The sequence below is a fragment of the Tamandua tetradactyla genome, chromosome 21 (genome assembly GCF_023851605.1).
Source record: "Tamandua tetradactyla isolate mTamTet1 chromosome 21, mTamTet1.pri, whole genome shotgun sequence".
NCBI classification, from domain to species: domain Eukaryota; kingdom Metazoa; phylum Chordata; class Mammalia; order Pilosa; family Myrmecophagidae; genus Tamandua; species Tamandua tetradactyla.
Window position 1 is genome coordinate 56,132,541 of NC_135347.1, and position 20,664 is coordinate 56,153,204.

The window sequence follows — 20,664 nt, forward strand, 5'->3', positions numbered from 1 at the left end:
TGGTTCTGGTAGGAGCGGAGTAACTTTCGTGAACATCCTAGGATCATGTCTGGCACATATGTGCCTGGTGGTGGCCTGAGGGACTCCATCCCAGAACTTGCCTACATGTAGAAGTGGCTCATCAACTCTCCTACAGAACACTGTGGGAAAGCAGTCAAGTCATGCTGCCTGGGGCAAGGGATTGCTGGCTACAGGACAGATAGTACAGCACCCAAGACGATAAGGAAACTGCTTCCTAGGGAAGAGGAGACATTCGTATCCAAGGGCAATTTCTAGGCTTACCTGTGCAAGCTGAAGACAAGATGCACGTACATACAGAAAGGTTCAGGATGGTCTCTAAGCTTTGGCCTGGAGCTACTCTCTAAATTCATTGTATGGGTAAGCCCTGAAGGAGAGTACTTGCTAGGCCAATCTGCAAAGACTAGAAAGGGATATTCTTTTTCCCCCTTCTTCTTTCTTGTTTTTGTAAGATCCTGGCATTCAAGGAGAGGTCTGTCATAACATTAGCGCCATACAAGCTTAAAAAACAGATACCTCAGAGTCTAAATTCCACCAAAATACATTAAAATGCCCAGATCTCAGTAAAAGGTTACAAAACACAAAAAGCAACAGGAAATAATGGCCCAGGCAAAGGAGAGGATTCAAGCATTAAAAACCATCAATGAGGAGGACCAGTCTTAGGACCTAGCAAAAACTACAAAAAAAAAAAAAAAAGAAAGAAAAAGTTCCAAGTACGTTTAAAGAGCTCAAGGAAACATGGATGAAGAACTAAAAGAAATCTGAAAAACTATAGATAAACAAAAAGAGACTATCAACAGAGAGATGGAAATTATGAAAAGGAACTAAACAGAGCTGAAGACCACAGGAATAAAAATTAAGAATTCCCTAGAGGAAAAGAGCTCAACAACAGATTGGAGCTGACAGAAGAAAGAATCTGTGAATTTGAAAATAAGATAGTTGAAATCATTTGGTCTGAGGTGAGAAGGAAGAAAGAATGAAGAAAGTAAACAGAGAAAACCATGGGACCTTAAGCATACCAATATATGCATTATGGGAGCCCCAAAAGGAGAAGAAAGGAAGAAAGGGGCAGAGAGAACATTCAAAGAAATAATGACTAAAAACTTCCTAAATTTAATGAAAGACATGAATAAATACATTGAAGGGACTTAATAAACTCCAAGCAGGGTAAACCCAAATAGACCTACACTGCAGCCTATTATAATAAAGCTGTTTTGAATGCCAACACTAAAGAGAGAATTCTGAAAGTCACAGAGAAAAGCAACATGTCACAGACAGGGGAGCTCCAATAACATAAAGGGGCTCATGGAGGCAAGTAGGCAGTAGGACAACATATTTAAAGTGCTGAAAGCAAAAAATTGCCAACCAAGCATTCCATATCCGGCAAAAATGTCTTTCAAAGTGACGGCGATATAAGACATTCCCAGATAAACAAATGCTGAGGGAGTTTGCCACCAGTAGACTAGCTCTACATGAGATGCTAAAGAGAGTTCTACAGATTGAGAGAAAGACCAATAGACAAGAGATCGAAACCACATGAATAATTAAAGATCTCCAGTAAGGATAACAACATGGGTAAATGTAAATGCCAGGATCATTGTATTTTGGTTCAGAATTACACATTTTACTTCCTGGAGGATCTAAAAGGCAAATGGTCAAAATGTAATGAGAACTCAGTGATTTTGGACTCATAATGTATAAACATGTAATTTGTGACAAGCATTACATAGAGGTGGGTATACAGTTTGTGTCTATCATCAAAGTTAATCAAGGAAAATGATATTGTTATGGATTTAGGATGTTAAATTTAACCCTTATGGTAACTATAAAGAAAATATCAGAGAATATGCAAACTCTTAGAGAAGGAAATTCGAGAACAAGTTACCAAAGGCAGGGGGCAGAGGAAATGGAGAGTTAATGCAGAATGCGTGTAAGGGTTTCTGTTTGGAGAGATGGGAAAGTTTCAGTCATCTGAGGTGGTGAGGGTCGTGTGATACTGTGATTGTGATCAATCCTGTTGAATGGCTGAGATGTGCATGTTTATGTTGTATATATATTCCCACAATCAAAAACAAAGAAAGAGCAACTAAAGAGAAAATGACAATTGAATGCAAAATATGATCCTGGATGGGATTTAACAAGGATGCAAAAAGGCTCAAATGGACATTATTGGCACATAAGAAAAAAATGGAATATAGACTGTAAGCTTTATATCAATTCTAAATTTCTAGAACTTGATAACCCCACCTACAGTGATTACATAAGTGAATATCCTTGTCCTAAGGAAATGCATGTATCAGCATTAAATGTTCAAGGAGAATGATGGATGCAATCTATACTCAAGGGTCCAGAAAATGATTAGTTAGATAAATAGAAAGAAGGTAGATAGATAGATAGATAGATAGATAGATAGATAGATAGATAGATAGATAGATAGATAGAATTATATGGCAAATGTGGCAAAATGTTAAAATAGGTGGAACTGGGTGTCCAAGGAGGTAGGAGTGTGTTAGAGTTCTCTGTATGGGTATTGTATTATTTTTGTAACTGTTCTGTGAGTTTGAAAGTATTTTAAAAATTAAAAGTTAAAAAGGAAGGGGGGGAAAGGTAAAAAAAAAGCTGGATTGATGGGTGGATGATATGTGATAAAGAAGATATAATAAATAACTATAGAATCTAGATGGCAGTTAAATATAGTTATTCACTTTATAATTCTTTCGTATGCTTGAAATCTTTCATGGCAAATTGTGGGAACAATGCAGTGCTCCAGATGAAAAGCATTTATTCTATTTGTTGATAACTGCTTTCCACAAATAAACCAACTTCAGAATTTGTCTCACCAACAGACCACTCACCTAGCCATCCAGATCCTGAATTTGGTATGCAGAGATCTGTCTCAGCACTGGGCAACACAAAGCCAACGACAAACACTTCCACGCCATCTGCCATGAGGGCCATGCCCAGGACGAAGAAAAGGGCCCACTGAAAACGGCCGTGACCACACTCCTGGATGATCAGCTCGTACTGCTGGGCTAGCTCTTCCTCATCAGCTCTTCTCTCCGATTCCAGCTCCTGTCGGCCCTTGTACTCATCACCCTTGAGCTGTCCCCCCGACACTATGCTGTCTTTTCCTTGGTTCATACTGGGGATTCCCTGATACTCCCCTTCATAGATTTCATCATCTTCATCATGACCCTCGGTAGCCTCACTTGACCCTTCGTCATCATTGGCCTCTCCATCATAGGTTTCTCCGGGCGGGTAAGAGTCGTTGTCTTCTTCATCTTGGAATCGACTGTAGGACCTCTGGGTGTATTCATCTTGAGCCCGGTCCACTGCCTGACTCACTTTTTTCACTGTCTGTTTCTTCACCTCTTTGGCAATGTCTTTGGCACCTTTCATCAGTGAAGTCCTATCCTTGTAGGAGTCTTCCATCTTATCTGAACTGATGGGATGAGAAAGATGAGAAGTTTTGGAAGATTCTGGTCAGTGGCTCAGCTCTGACGACATCATCCACTTTGGGTTCAAAACGGAACTGCAAGAAAAGAACAGAGGATACATATTATTTCTTTCCATGTCTTTTTTTTTTTTTTGCCATCCATTTCTTTGTTTCTTTTCACTGTCCCATAGTCTAAAATCACAGCATTAGCTTGTCCTTCTTTGATCTCACTACACTTATAGACACTGCATCCTGGTTCTCTGCACAAGTGTGAACGGTACTTGGAGAATTTAAGTCTTTTATTATTGTTGTTGTTGTTTTGTTTTTAAGGAAATTTGTACTCTGAATAACTTTATATGGAATATCACAGGTTTTACCCTGAGAATAAAACAGGACATTAAGAGAAAGTCTTCTAGGGCAGGCAACAGTGCCTCTGTGGCAGAGTTCTCGTCCGCCATGCCAGAGACCTGGGTTCATTTCCCAGTGCCTGCCCATGTAAAAAAAAAAAAAAAAAGAAGTCATCTAACACATCTTGAAAGTGCTATATTGGTGAGCACTGATTGAGAAAAAGAATATCTCTCACAGATAAAATACACACCCAGCAAAGACAAAACCAGAGTATTAGTAGAAGAACCTTGCCTGACCTTATTTCTTCACATTGCAAAAAAAACAAAAAAGCAAACAAGCATTCCTATGTATAATGTCATTACACCATGAATATATATATTTGTAAAATTGTACCCCCCCAGCTACTTTCATTGTGTTTCCTTCCAATAAATGATACCAGAAACTGACCTGCACCCAAAACTGACAATGAGGCATTTCCCCCCCAAGTATAGCAGTCAAACCTGTAGGAAATAGAGAGTTCATCAAATGATTTCACAGGTACCTTTGATAAGTGTTGTATTAGAATGTATGGCCTGTCCAGCTGGGATCTGTCCTTTCAGAAACCGCCCCCAGCCCCCCGCAAGACAGCAAGGAGAGGCAAACTGCACGCAAAGTCTTTTCAACTCCATCCTCTAAGAACTCCAGGCTTCATCTCCCTTTCCTTAACCCCTGGACATGGGCACATCCACCCCCAGTGCATCTCCACATACCCTCCTACCTGGTCCTACTGCCCCTGAACTTAGCTGCTGTCTTGGACACCAGACTCTCCAGCCTCGCCTGACCCATCACTTGGCCTTCTTTCTCTCTGAGAGGCCCGTCTGTCTGGGCTCGCTACATTTGGACTGACCTCATGGTAACTTATTTTTCCCTTGGTCACTGTGCTGACTCTTCTGGTGGCTCAAGTGAGCCAACATCAGACCCACCCTCGTACAAAGCTGATGCAAATGTAAAAAACTCATTCTTTTTAAATTCCCCAAGCTCAAAGTTATGGCAGCATTAATATATATAATGGTCATTTCTACTTTTTTCTTTTGTATAAAATACTTGTATGTGACTACTATAAACATACACTTAAACTATCCAGACATCACAAATCCGGCAGTAATGCCCAAAGGATGTTTGTTTCTAAGTGGACTGTGTGCCATTATCACTGAACACCTACAAATGTCTGGTGGACAAATAGAAACACGGCTCAGTACAGGCCTGCACTCCGGAGGATGACACAATCCAATTACAATAAACATATGGTGACAAGGCTCTTCGCCAAATGCTTCAATAGAGGATGTTTCTGCTTGATCCCTCTTTTCTTTCTTTATGACGAGAGGTAGGGAAAGGGAGGCAAGGAAAGGCAGGAGGAGAGTAGGAAAAGATGGGCAGGCAGTGAGAAAAGTGGTGGAGAGTGGAGAGCTCAGAAGCTCAGGAAGGAAGCAGGAAAAAGGAGAAGTAGAAGGAGAAAGATAACCGGCAATGTTGGGGGTAGTATACTATGCATAAAAGGGAGGATCCTATACCACTATACTATTATACTACTGTTCTAGTTTGCTAGCTGCCGGAATGCAGCACACCAGAGACGGATCAGCTTTTAATAAAAGGGGATTTATTTTGTTAGTTCTTCAGAGGAAAGGCAGCTAACTTTCCACTGAGGTTCTTTCTTACGTGGGAAGGCACAGGGCGATCTCTGCTGGCCTTCTCTCCAGGCCCCTGGGTTCCAACAACTTTCCCCGGGGTGATTCCTTTCTGCATCTCCAAAGGCCTGGGCTGAGCTGCGAGTGCTGAGATGAGGTACGCTGAGCTGCTTAGGCTGTGCTACGCTGAGCTCTCTCATTTAAGCACCAGCCAATTAAATCAAACGTCATTCATTGCAGCAGGCACACCTCCTAGCCGACTGCAGATGTAATCAGCAACAGATGAGGTTCATGTACCATTGGCTCATGTCCATAGCAACAGAACTAGGTGCCTTCACCTGGCCAAGTTGACAACTGAATCTAACTACCACAACCACTACACCACTATACCACTGCTTCCAGTTACACAACCAGAGCCAAAAATGCCATTAGGGAAAACAAAGGCCAGCAGGCAGGAAATCAGGGTCCAAACCACTATAACACTCACTGCCATGATAGGCAGTGGCTTTTAGTCACAGAAAATTTCCACAATAGCTTTTCTAATAAATAGTAAATACGTTTACTGCCCTTGGCTTTTCTGCTTTTGTTTGCAGCCATAAATATTCTTACCACATGCTTGAAAGGCTTTAATCCCTCCCCAAAGCTCCTTGGATGGAAGCCATCTCCATAAGAGGCACCAGGCATTACGTCTTGAATGCCGTGGTTATGACTAGAGAAATGGATAATTCTAGTAAGCTAATCACTGCAGGAATGAATTTAAAAAGGAATTTTATAATTAACTATTTCAACTTTGAAAAAAGTGCTATTTGCAAAAATCTTAGTTTTAATTCTGGTGCAAAACAAGGAACTGTTTGTATATAAATCCTCTTTTAAATTCAAGTTTCCCTGACTTCCTAGAAGATGGCTGAATAGAGTAGCTCAAGGTTAGTACTGCTCCATGGAAAAATTAGAGAATTGACAGGAGGGTGACTGAGGTGGCGATTTGGGAGTGTGGCTGACCCGGGAGAGCCTTCTGCACCACACGGGGCAGCCCTGGTTGCAGAGGCCAAGGAACTGAGAGGCAGAAAGCTGGAGCCTGGGGTTGAGGCATGGAGCCCACAGGAGTGCACGGATGGGAACACAGGACTAGAAAGTAAGCCAGGCTGCATTCCTTGGGTGTGCTACCCTCACTAACACAGCCCTGTGACTGGCAACTACCCCATACCCCTTGCAACTGAACCCCCTCACTCACCCCCATTCCCCATGTTCCAGGCATCCCCACCCCACCCGCCCCCGGTGCATGTACCTGCCCCACACCCCCACCCCAAGTGCACCCAACCCACCTCTCCTGCACACCTCCCGGTACTACCTCCTCCTCCCTGTTCCCTGCAGGCTATTGTCAGCACATAAAGGTTACAGACACTAACCTCCATACCCAGGCTACTCCCACCCCCACCCCCACCCCATAGCACAGCCTCACCCCGCCCTCCCTGAGCTTAGCGCATCCCTTTACGACTCTCCCAGGCCCACACATGCGCACGGGCCTCCACTCACGTCATTCAGCTCTGGGAAGCACAGTTTACAGTAGTCCTAGAACCGCACATGTGCACAGCCCTCAGCCTCGCTTCCCAGCTCTGAGAAAGTGCCGACCTGTGCAGCCAGGTCACAGCTGCTGCCAATCCATGAAGGTGTAACACTGACCTGCTGCCACAGCTCTAAGCATGCACACAAAGGGCGCCAGGCTTTAGACCAGTGCATGCCAGGGTTATGCCTGCCAGACTGGTGCACCTGCACAGCTACATCCTCCCTGGCTGCTGGGCACCCACGTTCACAAGCACCAGCATAACATCCCAACCTGCGCCCATCCCTGCCCTGAAACAAATCAGCACACTGCGTGCTCCACCCCGTGCCCTGCTCTCTGCTGTACAACCATCCCACAAACACAAGGCCTTAGACTACTGAAAGAAATCAACTCCCAAAGTAAATCAATCAGGATGTTTACATGCCATGAAGACAGCAGAAGATCACTAAGCATATCACAATACGGACAAACATAGCCCTGCCTAATGACCAAATTAAAACACCAGAGGGGACAGACACTGGAACAACTAATCAAAGATGTTAACACAACTCTACTTAATAAAATAAGTGGGACAGCAAATGACATAAAGGAGATCAAGAAGACAGTAGAAGAGCATAAAGAGGATTTTGAAAGAATAAATAGAAAGATAGCAGATATCACAGAGATTAAAGACGCTGTTGACCAAATAAAAAACATTCTAGAGGCACACAAGACCAGATTTGAAGAGACAGAAGAAACAATTAGTGATATAGAGGACAGGATAATTGACTTCGAAGACTCAAAACAGCAAATGGCAAAACAAGATGGAAAGAATTGAATGGGAACTCAGGGAAATGATAGACAAAACAAAGCACACAAATATAAGAATCACTGGTGTCCCAGAAGGAGTAGAGAGGTGGAAATGACTAGGAAGAGTAGTTGAGGATATAATGGGGGGAAACTTCCCAACTTTCATAAAGGACATAAATATACAAGTCAAAGAAGCTCAACAAACTCCAAACAGAATAAATCCAAATAGGCCTTCCCCAAGGCACATAATAACCAGTCTGTCAAATGTTGAAGAGAAGCAGAAAATCCTGAAAGCAGCAAGAGAAAAACAATCGACTACATAAAAGGGAAATCAAATAAGGCTGAGTTCAGACTACTCAACTAGCACCCTGGAAGCAAGAAGGCAGTGATATGATATATTCAAGATCCTGAAAGAGAAAGACAGCCAGCCAAGAATTCTGTACCCAGCCAAATTGTCCTTCAAAATTGAGGGAGAAATTAAAGTTTTCATAGATAAAGAAGTCCTGAAAGAATCTGTCAATGAGAGACCAGCCCTACAAGAAATACTAAAAGGAGTTCTGCCAGATGAAAAAAAAAAAGGCAGGAGAAGGAGGTCTGGAGGAGGACACAGAATTGAAGAGTACCACTAAGGGTAATTTAAATAATACAAAGAGAAAGAGGGAAAGGGAGCTATAGATCTGACAAATAAAATGAAAAAGATAAGATGGTGGATTCAAGAAATGCCTTTCCAGTAATAACTTTGAATGTTAATGGACTGAATTTACCGATTAAAAGGTACAGATGGCAGAGTGGATTAAGAAACATAATCCAACTATATGCTGCTTACACCAGACTCATCTTAGACACAAGGATACAAATAGATTGAAAGTGAAAGGATGGAAATTGATTTTCCACACAAGTTGTAACCAAAAGAAAGCAGCAGTAGCTATACTAATATCGGACAAAATAGACTTTTAATGTAAAAACACCATAAGAGACAAAGAAGGACACTGTATACCAACTAAAGGGTCAATTCACCAAAAAATATAACAATCATAAACCTTTATGCTCCCAATCAAGGAGCTCCAAAGCACATGAAACAGACATTGGCAAAACTGAAGGGAGCAATAGATATTTCCATATAATAGTGGGAGACTTCAATACACCACTCTCCTCTATAGATAGAACAACCAGACAGAAGACCAACAAAGAAATAGAGAAGTTAAATAACTTGATAAATGAATTAGACCTACAGACATATTTGGTCATTGTGTCCCAAAGCACAATGATATACATTCTTCTCTAGTGCTCATGGAGCATTCTCCAGGATAGATCATATGCTGGGGCACAAAATAGATTTTTATAAATTTAAAAACACTGAAATTATTCAAAGCACTTTCTCTGATCACAATGGGATGAAGTTGGATCTCAATAACCACCAAAGAACAAGAACATTCACAAATATATGGAATTAAATAGCACACTCTTAAACAACCAGTGGGTCAAACAAGAAATTGCTAGAGAAATCAGTAGCTATCTGGAGATGAATGAAAATGAGAATACAACTTGTCAGAGCTTATGGGATGTGACAAAGGCTGTGCTGAGAGGGAAATTTATTGCCCTAAATGCCTATATCAAAAAACAAGAAAGATGAAATATTGAGGACTTAACAGCACACCTGCAGGAACTTGAGAAAGAACAGCAAACTAACCCCAAAGCAAATAGAAGAAGAGAAATAGCAAAGATTAAAGCAGAGATAAATGATGGGAGAACAAAAGAACAACAGAAAGAATCAATAAGACCAAAAATTGATTCTTCGAGAAAATCAATAAAATTGATGGGCTTCTAGCAAGACTGACAAAGAAAAAAGAGAGAAGATTCAAACAAACAAAATCAGAAATGAGAAGGAGTGTGTTACCATAGACTCTGAAGAAATAAAAGAAATCATAAGAGGATGCTATGAACAACTATACACCAACAAATTAGACAACTTAGATGAAATGTACAAATCCCTGGAAATGCTCAAACAAGCTACACTGACTCAGGAAGAAACAGAAGATCTCAACAAGCAATCACAAGTAAAGAGATTCCAGTCACCGAAAATCTTCCTACAAAGAAAAGGCCAGGGCCAGATGGTTTCACAGGGGAATTTTATCAAACATTCCAAAAAGAACTAATACCCATCCTGCTCAAACTTTTCCAAAATATTTGAGGAAAAAATAACTCTACCTATCTCATTTTATGAAGCTAATATCATTTTAATACCAAAACTGGGTAAAGATGCTATAAGAAAGGAAAACTAAAGGCCAATCTCCCTAATGAACATAGATGCAAAAATTCTCAATAAAATATTAGCAAATTGAATCCAACAACACATTAAAAGAATTATACACCATGAACAAGTGGGGTTTATATCAGGAATGCAAGGATGGTTCAACACAAGAAAATCAATTAATGTGATACAGCACATTAATAAATCAAAAGGGAAAAATCACACAATCATCTCGACTGATGAAAAAGCATTCGACAAAATTCAGCATCCTTTTCTAATAAAAACACTCTAAAACATAGGAATCAAAGGTAACTACCTCAATATGATAAAGGGAATATATGAAAAACTGAGATCCAGCATTGTACTCAATGGAGAGAGACTGAAAGCCTTCCCCCTAAGATAGAAATGTCCAATCAAAGGCATCCATCCAGGGAAAGATACCTTGGTTCAAGAAGGCTGATGAAGTTCAGGGTTTCTCTCTCAAGTGAGAAGGCACATGGTGAACATGATCAGGGTTTCTCTCTCAGCTGGAAGGACACATGGCGAACACGGCATCATCTACTAGCTTTCTCTCCTGGCTTCTGATTTCATGAAGCTCCCTGGGAGGCATTTTCCTTCTTCATCTCCAAAGGTCGCTGGCTCATGGACTCTCTGCTTCATGGTGCTGCAGCATTCTCTGCTCTCTCTGAATCTCTTATTCTCCAAACTGTTTCCTCTTTTATAGGACCCCAGAAACTTATCAAGACCCACCCAAATGGGTGGAGACATGTCGTCACCTAATCCAGCTTAACAACCACTCTTGATTAAATCACATCTCCAGGGAGATGATCGGATTACAGTTTCAAACATACAGTATTGAATAGGGGTTATTCTGCCTTTATGAAATGGAATTTAGATTAAAACATGGCTTTTCTAGGGGACATACATCCTTTCAAACCGGCATAGGATATGAACACTTTTGTCATTTTTGTTGTAAACATTTTTCTCAGATGGTCTATCTAATGTTCTTTTAGCCATGAAAATCTGTTAAACTATTTTTATTTACTCCATTTTTAAGTTTCTTCTTTTATCCTTTCTGCCTTTTAGTAAGTTTACTAAGGTCTTCCTAAACTTGCAAAATATTCATTCTAATTATTTAATAGTTTTATTATTTAATGTTTTGTTCTCTAATCCATATTGTGAGGAAAGGATTTAAAAAAAAATAATCTAATACCTTAAAAGAATTTATTAAAATGCTTCTTCTACAAGAGACTAAGTTTCTATTTATATTAGTATACCTCCATTTTATATTCTGTTCCACTGATAGTTTTATCTGTTGTTGCCCTCATACAAGTTAGTTTTAGTTTTCATAATTTGTTATGTTTTAAATTTTAATATCCATCAATGTGTACACCCCTCATGACTTATTCTTTTCAAGTATTTATTGGTTATTCTCAACTACTTTCTCTTGCAAATGAACTTTAGGATTGCTTAGCAATTATTCAAGAAGATTTTAATTAGAATTTTAATTGGAACTGTACTATGTTTAAAAATTAGAAGTCTTATAATATTCAGTCATCTCATTCAGGAATACCATATCTTTCTATTATTTAAGTCTTCTTTTTGTAACTCAGTTGCATTTGGAAGTTTTCCTCTTATTATATCAGTTATTTAATGAACAGGCTGCATAAGTCCATATATAAACATATAAAAGTTTTTTATTCATTTCTATATTTGTTTGCTGGTTTCTCAGAACCATGATATATTCTCTGTTCACAAACTTTAGTTTCTGCCCGATTCATTTGGTCGGTCAGGAAATATTCCCTCTTCTAAAGTAAAACATCAGTCAGTGGGGAGCAATTTCTTAATTTTCAATCATGGAGTAGACAGGACAAGCTGCAGGTAACAGGTCAGACTTCTGTGAGGATAATTCAGAAAGGGAAAGCTCTGAGCCATACTCATAGTCCTAGCACTGCATTTTAGCTCAGCTTTCCCCTCCACTTCCTTCAGTAAACCTGAATCCTTCTCGTAAAGGATTTAAGGAGCAGTCTTGCAGGAAAAACAGGCAGGCTGATTCAGGGTTTCTTTGGTCAAGCCCAAGAAGAGTGGGAGTGCTTCTGGATTCCCATCCCTAAATATTTCCCAGGATACAATCACTCTTAGCAGGAAACAGACACCTCAGGAACATCAAAACAATCTGCATTATGAAGCATAATCAGTTACAAAACTGTAATACACAACTCCTGCCCTTAAATTACAGTGAGACATTCTGTTCCATTAAATGACCAAAGACAGATTCAGACAGATGGTTCCCTGGTACTCAACAGACCCAGATGGGAAAGGGACCCATCTGTCAATGTGGAAATAACCACTGAAAGCGAAAGTGATCAGCTCTACTTTTTTCACTGGGACCTATAAACCATGTGAGGAAAACTTGATGAGAAACAAAAGCCAGTGACTTAACTCTTTTCCAAAGCACATGGGTTACAGCACCCAGGGCTAGCTGGGGCTGGAAGAAGAAAAGGAGACGAGGGATGTCCATCAATAATCCTGTCTTCATTGGGATTAAAAGAAGGCCCCAAAAGATCAACCCATTCATTCAACATGTATTCATTAAGCACCTATTATGTGCCAGGCACTCTTCTAGGAGTTGAGAATAAAAGATTGATCAAGATATACAGCGCCCCTAACCACATGGAGCTTCCTCTCCAGTGGCAAGACAGATAAGACAATTCAATAAACATGTAATTTTACGTAGTAGTGAGCACTGCAAATAGAAACTAAGGGGATTAGAGCAGCAGCGCCCTGCAGAACTCTCTGGGAGGAGGAGATGAAATGTTCTGCATCACTGCAGTTAAATAAGGTAGCCACCAGCCACATGTCACTTTTGAGCACTTGAAATGTGACTATTGCGATTGAGGAACTGAATTTTAAAGTCTATTTAGCTTAATTTAATTTACATTTAAATAACCAAAAGTGGCGGGTGGCTAGCCCATTGGGCAGTGCGGGTTCGACAGGGCAGGAGGTGCTGCTGTTCTAGAAGAGGGTCCAGGCAGGAGACCCTGCGCAGAGCGAGTCTGGACAGAAGCCTGGTTAAGGCGAGGGCCAGGCCACCCTGCGACCTCGGAGCTCAGAGCTCAGAGAACAGCCGGGGCTCAGGCTCTCGGGGGAGAACGGCGAGGGGTCAGGCCCTGAGCAGAGCAAGTCAGGGAGAGGATGGCACAGGGGACAGCCGGGGACTGTCCTCAAGGGTTTTGAGGGCCACACTAACAAATAAGTTGCTTTCTTTTTTTTTAGTTTTCTATTGTATAATAAAGCTTATATACAAAACAAAGATAGAAAAAAAGAAATAGTTTTCAAAGCACCCTTCTAACAAGTAGTCACAGAACAGATCCCAGAGTTTGTCATGGGCTACCATTCCACCCTCAGATTTTTCCTTCTAGCTGCTCCAGAACATTGGAGGCTAGAAGGAGTAAATATTTTTTTATCATCACAATCAACTTTTTTTCTTTTCTGTGAAAAATAACATACATACAAAAAAGCAATACATTTCAAAGCACAGTGCAACAGTGAGTTATAGAACAGACTTCAGAATTTGGTATGGGTTATATTTCCACAAATTAGGTTTTACTCCTTTAAGGTTCTGGAGGCTAAAAGAAATATCAGTATAGTGATTCAGCACTCATACTCATTTGTAAAACCCGACGTTCTTTGTGTAACTCTACCATCACCTTTGATCTCCCTCCCAGTCTTTAAGGTACTTGGGCCGTGCCCATTCTAACTTTTTCATGTTGAAAGGGGCTGTTGATAATATGGGATGGGGGATGGAACCAGCTGATGTTCTGAAGAGGCTGGCCCCTCTGCATTTCAGGACTTACCTGGTCCAGGGACCTATCTGCAGGTTGTAGGTTTCTAAAAAGTTACCTAGTGCATGCAATCTTTATAGAATCTTATATAATGCCCTAGATGTGCTTTAGGATTGGCTGGAATGGTTTTGTTTTTTGGGGTTTGGCAAGGTATAATAGATAGCAATGTCTAACCGAAGCTTGCAAAAGAGTGACCTCCAGAGTAACCTCTCGACTCTACTTGAACTCTCTCTGCCACAGATATTTTATTAATTACACTTCTTTCCCCCCTTTTGGTCAGAATGGAATTGTTGATACCACCGTGCCAGGGCTGGATTCATCCCTGGGAGTCCTCTCCCACATTGCCAGAGAGACTTTCACCCCTGAATGTCATGTCCCATGTAGGGGGAAGGGCAGTGATTTCACTTGCAGAGTTGGGCTTGGAGAGACTGAGGCCACATCTGAGCAACAACAGAGGTCCTCCAGAAGTAACTCTGAGGCATGCCTATAGGTAGTCTAAGCTTCTCCGCTACCTACCTAAGCTTCACAAGAAGAGTGAGACTCAAACTTAACCATGCTTGCAAAAAATAAAAATTTTCCATTCCTTCCATCATTTTTCAATGTTTCAATTCTCTGACATTGCTGTCCACTCAGGCAAGCACCAGGGAAGAAGGTATTAAAGCACTTTTATGATTGATGGAAATACATGATTGCCACTGATACTATATAGCAGTGTTTTCCAAAAGGCATTCCAAGAAATTTCCCTCCAAAAGAGGATGTACGGCCAAATAAATTGTGGAAACACTTGTCACTTTCTCACACCCTCCATTGTCAGGTGGCCCAAGCCACCTCGTGTCTCATCTGAATACTGCCATGGTCCCTGCCTGGTGCTCCTGGTTCCGTCTTTGCACCTTAGAAGCAGTCAGAGAAACCCTTCCGAAAGGTATAGGAGAAAATGGCCAGTCTTCTGCTAAAAACTCTCCGAAAGCTTCCTTCCCATTCAACTTAGGATAAAATCCTTACCATCGCTTTCTTGGCACTTTCCTGCCCACCTCTTCTCTGGTCCCACACCTACACCTCGCCCCCTTCACTTTGCCCCAAGCATACTGGTCTCCAACATTCCACACTCTCTTCTGTCTCAGGGCCTTTGTACTTTCTGTTCCCTCTACTTGGAACACTCTTCTCCCAGATAACTTCTGGGCTCCCTCTGTCCCTTCCTGCAGGGCTCCTCTAAAATGTCACCTCTACAAAGAGCCCTTGACCACCATCTAAACCAGTGCCCCACAGCATCACACATGGACTCTTTATGCTCTTTCACTTATCTATCACCACCTGACAACATATCCATATCTTTAATTTATTTAGGATCTGACTTTCCCCACAAACTATAAACTCCATAAGAAAAATATTTTTTTTTTCTGTTTTATTCTTGGCTACATCAACAGCTCCTAAAACATGCCTCACACATTTTAAAAATATTTGTGGAATGAATGACTGAATGAAACATTAAATTAAAGTTATTTTTGCTGTTGTTGTTACACACCTTCTCAGAGCATTTAATATGCTAACGAGTATGGTGACCCTCCTAGAAGGGAAAAGGGCATGTGGCATACCCCACGCTTTCTCCATTCAAAGGGCCATTAAACGTTTACTTCCCAGGCCATGGTAATTTTCAACCCAGTTTCCACTTACTGAGTGCCTGTGGCATGCAGAGCCTGCGCTGGGGACACGGGCAGTAGCAGGAGACCCAGGCTGTGCCCTCTGAGTCACTCTTGGGTGGACGCCCCCCTACACCCTTACACCAACTGGAATGCACGTCATACCGTGGAGCATGCACAAAAGGTCAGGGCCCGAGAAGGAGGGACAAATTCATCTGATTGCAGAGGGCAGGAAGGGCTGCAGCTTAGTATGGACTCGAGCATGTAGTTGATGCTTTTTGAAAGAAATGCCAATGAATGGGTGATTCACTGTTACAAACATGAGTTGTTTGAAAGTGACCAGTGTCTTGGGTTTTGATTTGTGTTCGGTTTATAAAGCTCTGGGATGCAATATACCAGAAATGGATTGGCTTTTAGCAAGGGGATTTATTACAGTTCTAAGGCTGTGAAAATGCCCACATTAAGGCATCAACAAGAGGATACCTTCTCTCAAAAATGGCTGATGGTGTCTGGGGTTTGTCTGTCACATGGGTAGGCACATGGCGAGGTCTGTCGTTCTCTCCTGGCTCCTAGGATCAAATGGCTCTCTCAGTTTCTTCTGCATCTCCAGATGTCTTCTTGGCTTCATCCTCTCTGAGTTGGCTCTGAGCTCTTTCAAAGTTTCCTGTCTTTTATTCTCTTCATTAAGGGCTCCAAAGACCCACCTTGAATTATGTGGGACCACCTCCATGGAAATAATTTAATCAAAAGGTCCCACCCAAAATTGGATGGGTCACATTTCCATGGAAACAACCTAATCAAAAGGTCCCAAACACAATAGGTCTGCCCCCACAAGACTGGATTAGAAGAACATGGCTTTTCTGGGGATACATAACAGTTTCAAACAAGTACAATTTGATAGAGAATTTCGTACACCTGGGCTTTGAAGACTAGTCCTACATATTTTTGAATGGTTAAAAAAAAAAAAAAAAAACCCAAAGCATTTCCTCCTGGCTGGAAATGGTCTGCTCCAAAGCAAATTTTTTACTCAAGTGAGAGCTTTGGCACCAGTGATTTAAATGATCCTAAAAGGCTCTCTAAATGCAAGTGGACTCAATCTGACCTATTAGCTTCCACCATCTCCCACTCCCCAAAATGTTTCCTTGCTTGGTGCATATTACATAAAGTGCAACATAGGCTGTACTCAACTCCAAGCCTTGAGTGTGTGGTGAGGCACATTTATGGTGTGCCTTCCGTACAGCACATTGACATTTATAAAGTAATTTCACATACACTACACCTCATTTGATCCTCAGGACAACATCATGAAGCACTTGGGGTGGATTTTATAAAGAAACTGAGGTTGAGGTATGGATTAGAACTGGCCCAGCATCACAAAGAGCCAGTTTGTATCAAAGGTGGACTCAAGTCTAAGACTTCTGCTTCCGAAACCCGCCGTCTTTCAATTGCCAAACCATGCTGAAATGCAAACTCTCATGCTCTGCTTTCTGCAGGAAGGCCAACTGAGAACAAGAGAAGAACTCAGTGATGGGGGTCTTGGTGGGCTGCTAGGTTCACTCCCTCCCCAAACTCACTTCTGCACACCAGCCTCACAGCCCCCGTGATGGAACTGCAGGCTCAGCACAATCACTCCAGGTCAGCAGCCTGGGGACTGCCCTTGATGTGAACTCCACAAACACCGAAGGTTTGCTGAATTTGATTAATTGGAGATTCAGGAACACGCCTTTGCTTGAGGGAGCGCTCTGCCTACTAACCTCATCCAAGCAAAGCAATTCCACCCAAGTGGATCCCCAAAGAAGCAGCCACAGAGGAGGCTACATAGCACGCTGTCCCTCCCTCCTTCCCTCCTTTCTACCTACTTCCTAATGAGCTCAGCAAATCAGACTCCACGCCTCGCTTCCCCCAGGCCCGCCCTTCTGGTTGTTTGGATGGAGTCCCACCACTTCTGCCCTGCTCAGCAGAGCTTCTCTGATGAAGACCTCAAGAAAGAGAGAGGTCTGTCCTTTGTGATGTGCATGCATTTCACTGCTGGGGACACAGGAACACCATTTACGGTTGGTGGGTGATTGAAAATACTGTGGGTGGTTATTCCTCTGAAGAACAAGACCTCTGATAACATAATGTAACCACTAAGTGTTACTCGATTTCTTTGGAAAGTAAGATTTGACTTAAGTCATTGTGACTTTAAATATCTTTTCTAGGCACAAACATGTTTTAGACACCTGACTGTATAAGAAAGGAACTCATGCGTGTAAGAAATAACATATTTCATTAGTGTTTTCCCCCTCAGATTTCCAACATCAGGTATGCATACACATTGTCTCAGTTGTTCTTATTTGAAATATTAAATGGGGCGACTTTTAAAATCTCGAGAGATTTAGCCATTTAATCTCCTGTGCTATTAGAATAGAAAGAAGAAAAATGGAATATTTATGAACATGTATGAACTGATCCTATCATTTTTTCCCTTTTTTTTTCATTCTTCCCCCTTCACTGCAATCTTCATGCATCTTAAGGTATATGTAGTAATACAATAAATAGGACAATTAGTTCTCTAATACAAATTCTTCTTTTCAGTCTCTCTCTCCAAGTGGCTGAAAGCAAAAGATCACAAAAAAAATTTGTGAAAAAATTCAGAAAAACTATGAAAAGTAAAAGAAAGTCAGATAGTCACATCCCTAGCATGCCAGTTATTGGCTGAGTGACTGAACTAACCACTCTTCTCTAAAGTCAACAGTGGTCAGCTACAAGAAAACAACACAAGATATAGCTCAACAATTAGCCAGACTTTTCTTTGTCTGCACGATATCAAACAGCCAAATCTATTTATTTTTGCCATAATTAACCAAACTAACAAGTCATCGCCACTTACTTGCTTCTATCTGATCCAAACGTTATATAGCTTTTAAATCAAGACAGTCTTTCACTTGCTTACAGATAAAATGATTTTAATATTATCCAATGCAAACCAATATTTTCTTTCCCTTTATGGAACAGAGGTATTTAACTTTCCCAGAGCAGAAAGGTATTTTCCCTTCTGTTAAGTCAAGAAGTAGAATTTCAAGAACACCTGAGTTCAAAAGCCTAACATTAAAGAACAGAAATTAAAACACTTCTTTACAGGAAGTTCTACAAACCCTGCCCAGGTCTCTAATTGTTATTACTTTTTAAAAGGCAAGAATTAAAAAAGGTTTCTTACAAACATTAAAAAAACCTTTAAGTTGCTCTCACATTACATGTTCTTTTGTTGATTTCTCTGTCCCCTGCCAACAATGGACTGTGGCCCTAAAAAAAAGGTTCTCTATGTTTAGCTTAGACACACACTTCCAGAAAACTATCCTGAAAAACAAACATCTTCAATGTTTGCCTGCTGTGTTGTGTAGGTTAGATGTGAATAATCTTTTCTTAAAACATTATTTTTGCTAACTTAGGCATAATGTAAAGTTTAAAAGGATCTGCAGATAAACTACTGATTTCAAAAATAAAACCACTGATATTCACAAAATGCTTTAAAAATAAATTCTGTTGAGAAAATTGCTCCCTTTTCCAGCTTTAAACCCTCCTTTTAAATCTTACATAATTAGCTCTTAACCGACAGATACGGTATCAAATGAAGATGTAATTGAAAATACTTTGAAAATGAAAAGGTATTATTTGTTTGTTATATCTAAATTGTATATTTGCAAAATCTGAATCTTGTGCCAGTCCATTATTCTATGGCAGTATTTCTTAAACTATGTTCAGTGGAATATATGTCAGAGAAACAGTAATAGACGTTACTGTGTTTAAAACTTTTATAATGCAGAAAAGCAATCAAATTGTTGTAATTCAACACAAGACTTATAATCTTCACATTTTGCAATATTCTGGTGATCTTGAATTCGAATATCCAGAATGTATTATTTCAGTTTTGTTTCACTTATTGGTTTTCTTTAGAGAATCAAAGATTGCACCCTAGAGCCTTGGAATATCAAGAGATTAAAGGGAAGAGGGAAAACTAGCCAAGACGATTGAGTGGTGGCCTGTGTGGTAAGAGGGAGAGTGAAAGGATGTGAAAGAGTGTGATTTCTCCAGAAATTAATGAAGAACAAATATCAGGGAGGTGTGTACCAATCAGGAGCCAGTCGGGAGACTAAATGGAGAGAATTTAATGTTAATAATGATCAAGTATAAAGTTACTAATCAGGGAACAAAAAGCGTGAAACAGAAACTTAAAGGTATCACGAAGGCAGCAACTGCAGAGAAAAAAATATCACATTTGGTCTAGGGGGGCAAAGAAAGGAGGTTTTAATTATGGAATAACCTTGAAGAAGGAGAATAAACTTAGAGGAAGGGTCCACTCAGGCCTCTGAGAAGCAGGTGCTGGTGTTTCGGCATTCAAAGGCGAGAACCCATGGGCCTGGAAACCAAGTCTTGGGAAGAGGTTGCCTGTCATCTGGTGCTGCTGTTTCGGGGAGGTTAAGATGGAAAACCACACCCTGGAATCAACTGTTGCAACAGGAAGGAACTGAAGGAGCATTTCTCAGGTCTCACACTCACAGGAGCCATATGAACACAGGAAGCCCACAGAAGGCAAGTGCAAGGAGCCCACAGAAGGCAAGTGCAAGGAGCAAGCCCCTTCCTTCTCTCTCCTCCAGCCTTTTGGTTTCCTTCTAGCATCTCCTACCAGGGAGCCAGCAGGGAATGCAGAAGTCTAGCTTGCAGAGCCTCATTCTCAGTGTCACAAAGCAGAAGACAGAAAGGCAGGCTTGAAGCTAAGAGACAATATCTTAATAATTAGCATAAGGAGAGAGTTCTCTGCTGAGTCAAAAGTTGCTGATAAGTCAAGAAAGATGAGGGTTGAGAGTTGTCCACTGGGTTTAGCCTTGGTGTTCCACGACCAAAATTGAGGGAGCAGCTTTTCGGAGCTTTCTGTCGGGCTGGCCTGGTGCACTTCGGGCCCTTTCCATCGCTTATGTGCAGTCATAGTCACTATGCTTAATCCGGGTCCTCCCCTCTGCCGAGTCTCATCCTGACGCTTGCTGATGAGTTAAAATAGCCTTGGAAACGGACATATTCCTAGGCCTTCCCTAGACTTGTTAGAGAGCATGTCAAGTAAAATCAGGGGACGGGCCT

General features: G+C 41.1%; 1 protein-coding gene across 2 annotated transcripts in view; it reads right to left on the minus strand.

Moving 5' to 3' along the window:
• Positions 1 to 20,664, minus strand: part of SV2C (synaptic vesicle glycoprotein 2C) — a 240,986-nt gene that overhangs the window by 196,603 nt on the left and 23,719 nt on the right. The window contains exon 2 of one of the 2 annotated variants that reach the window (XM_077139397.1): positions 2,874 to 3,550. In XM_077139397.1, the coding sequence (XP_076995512.1) occupies positions 2,874 to 3,450 (577 nt within the window). In that variant the 5' untranslated portion in view covers positions 3,451 to 3,550. Of the gene's footprint in view, positions 1 to 2,873; positions 3,551 to 20,664 lie in introns of those variants that run through there. The other variant, XM_077139398.1, reaches the window with a different exon arrangement.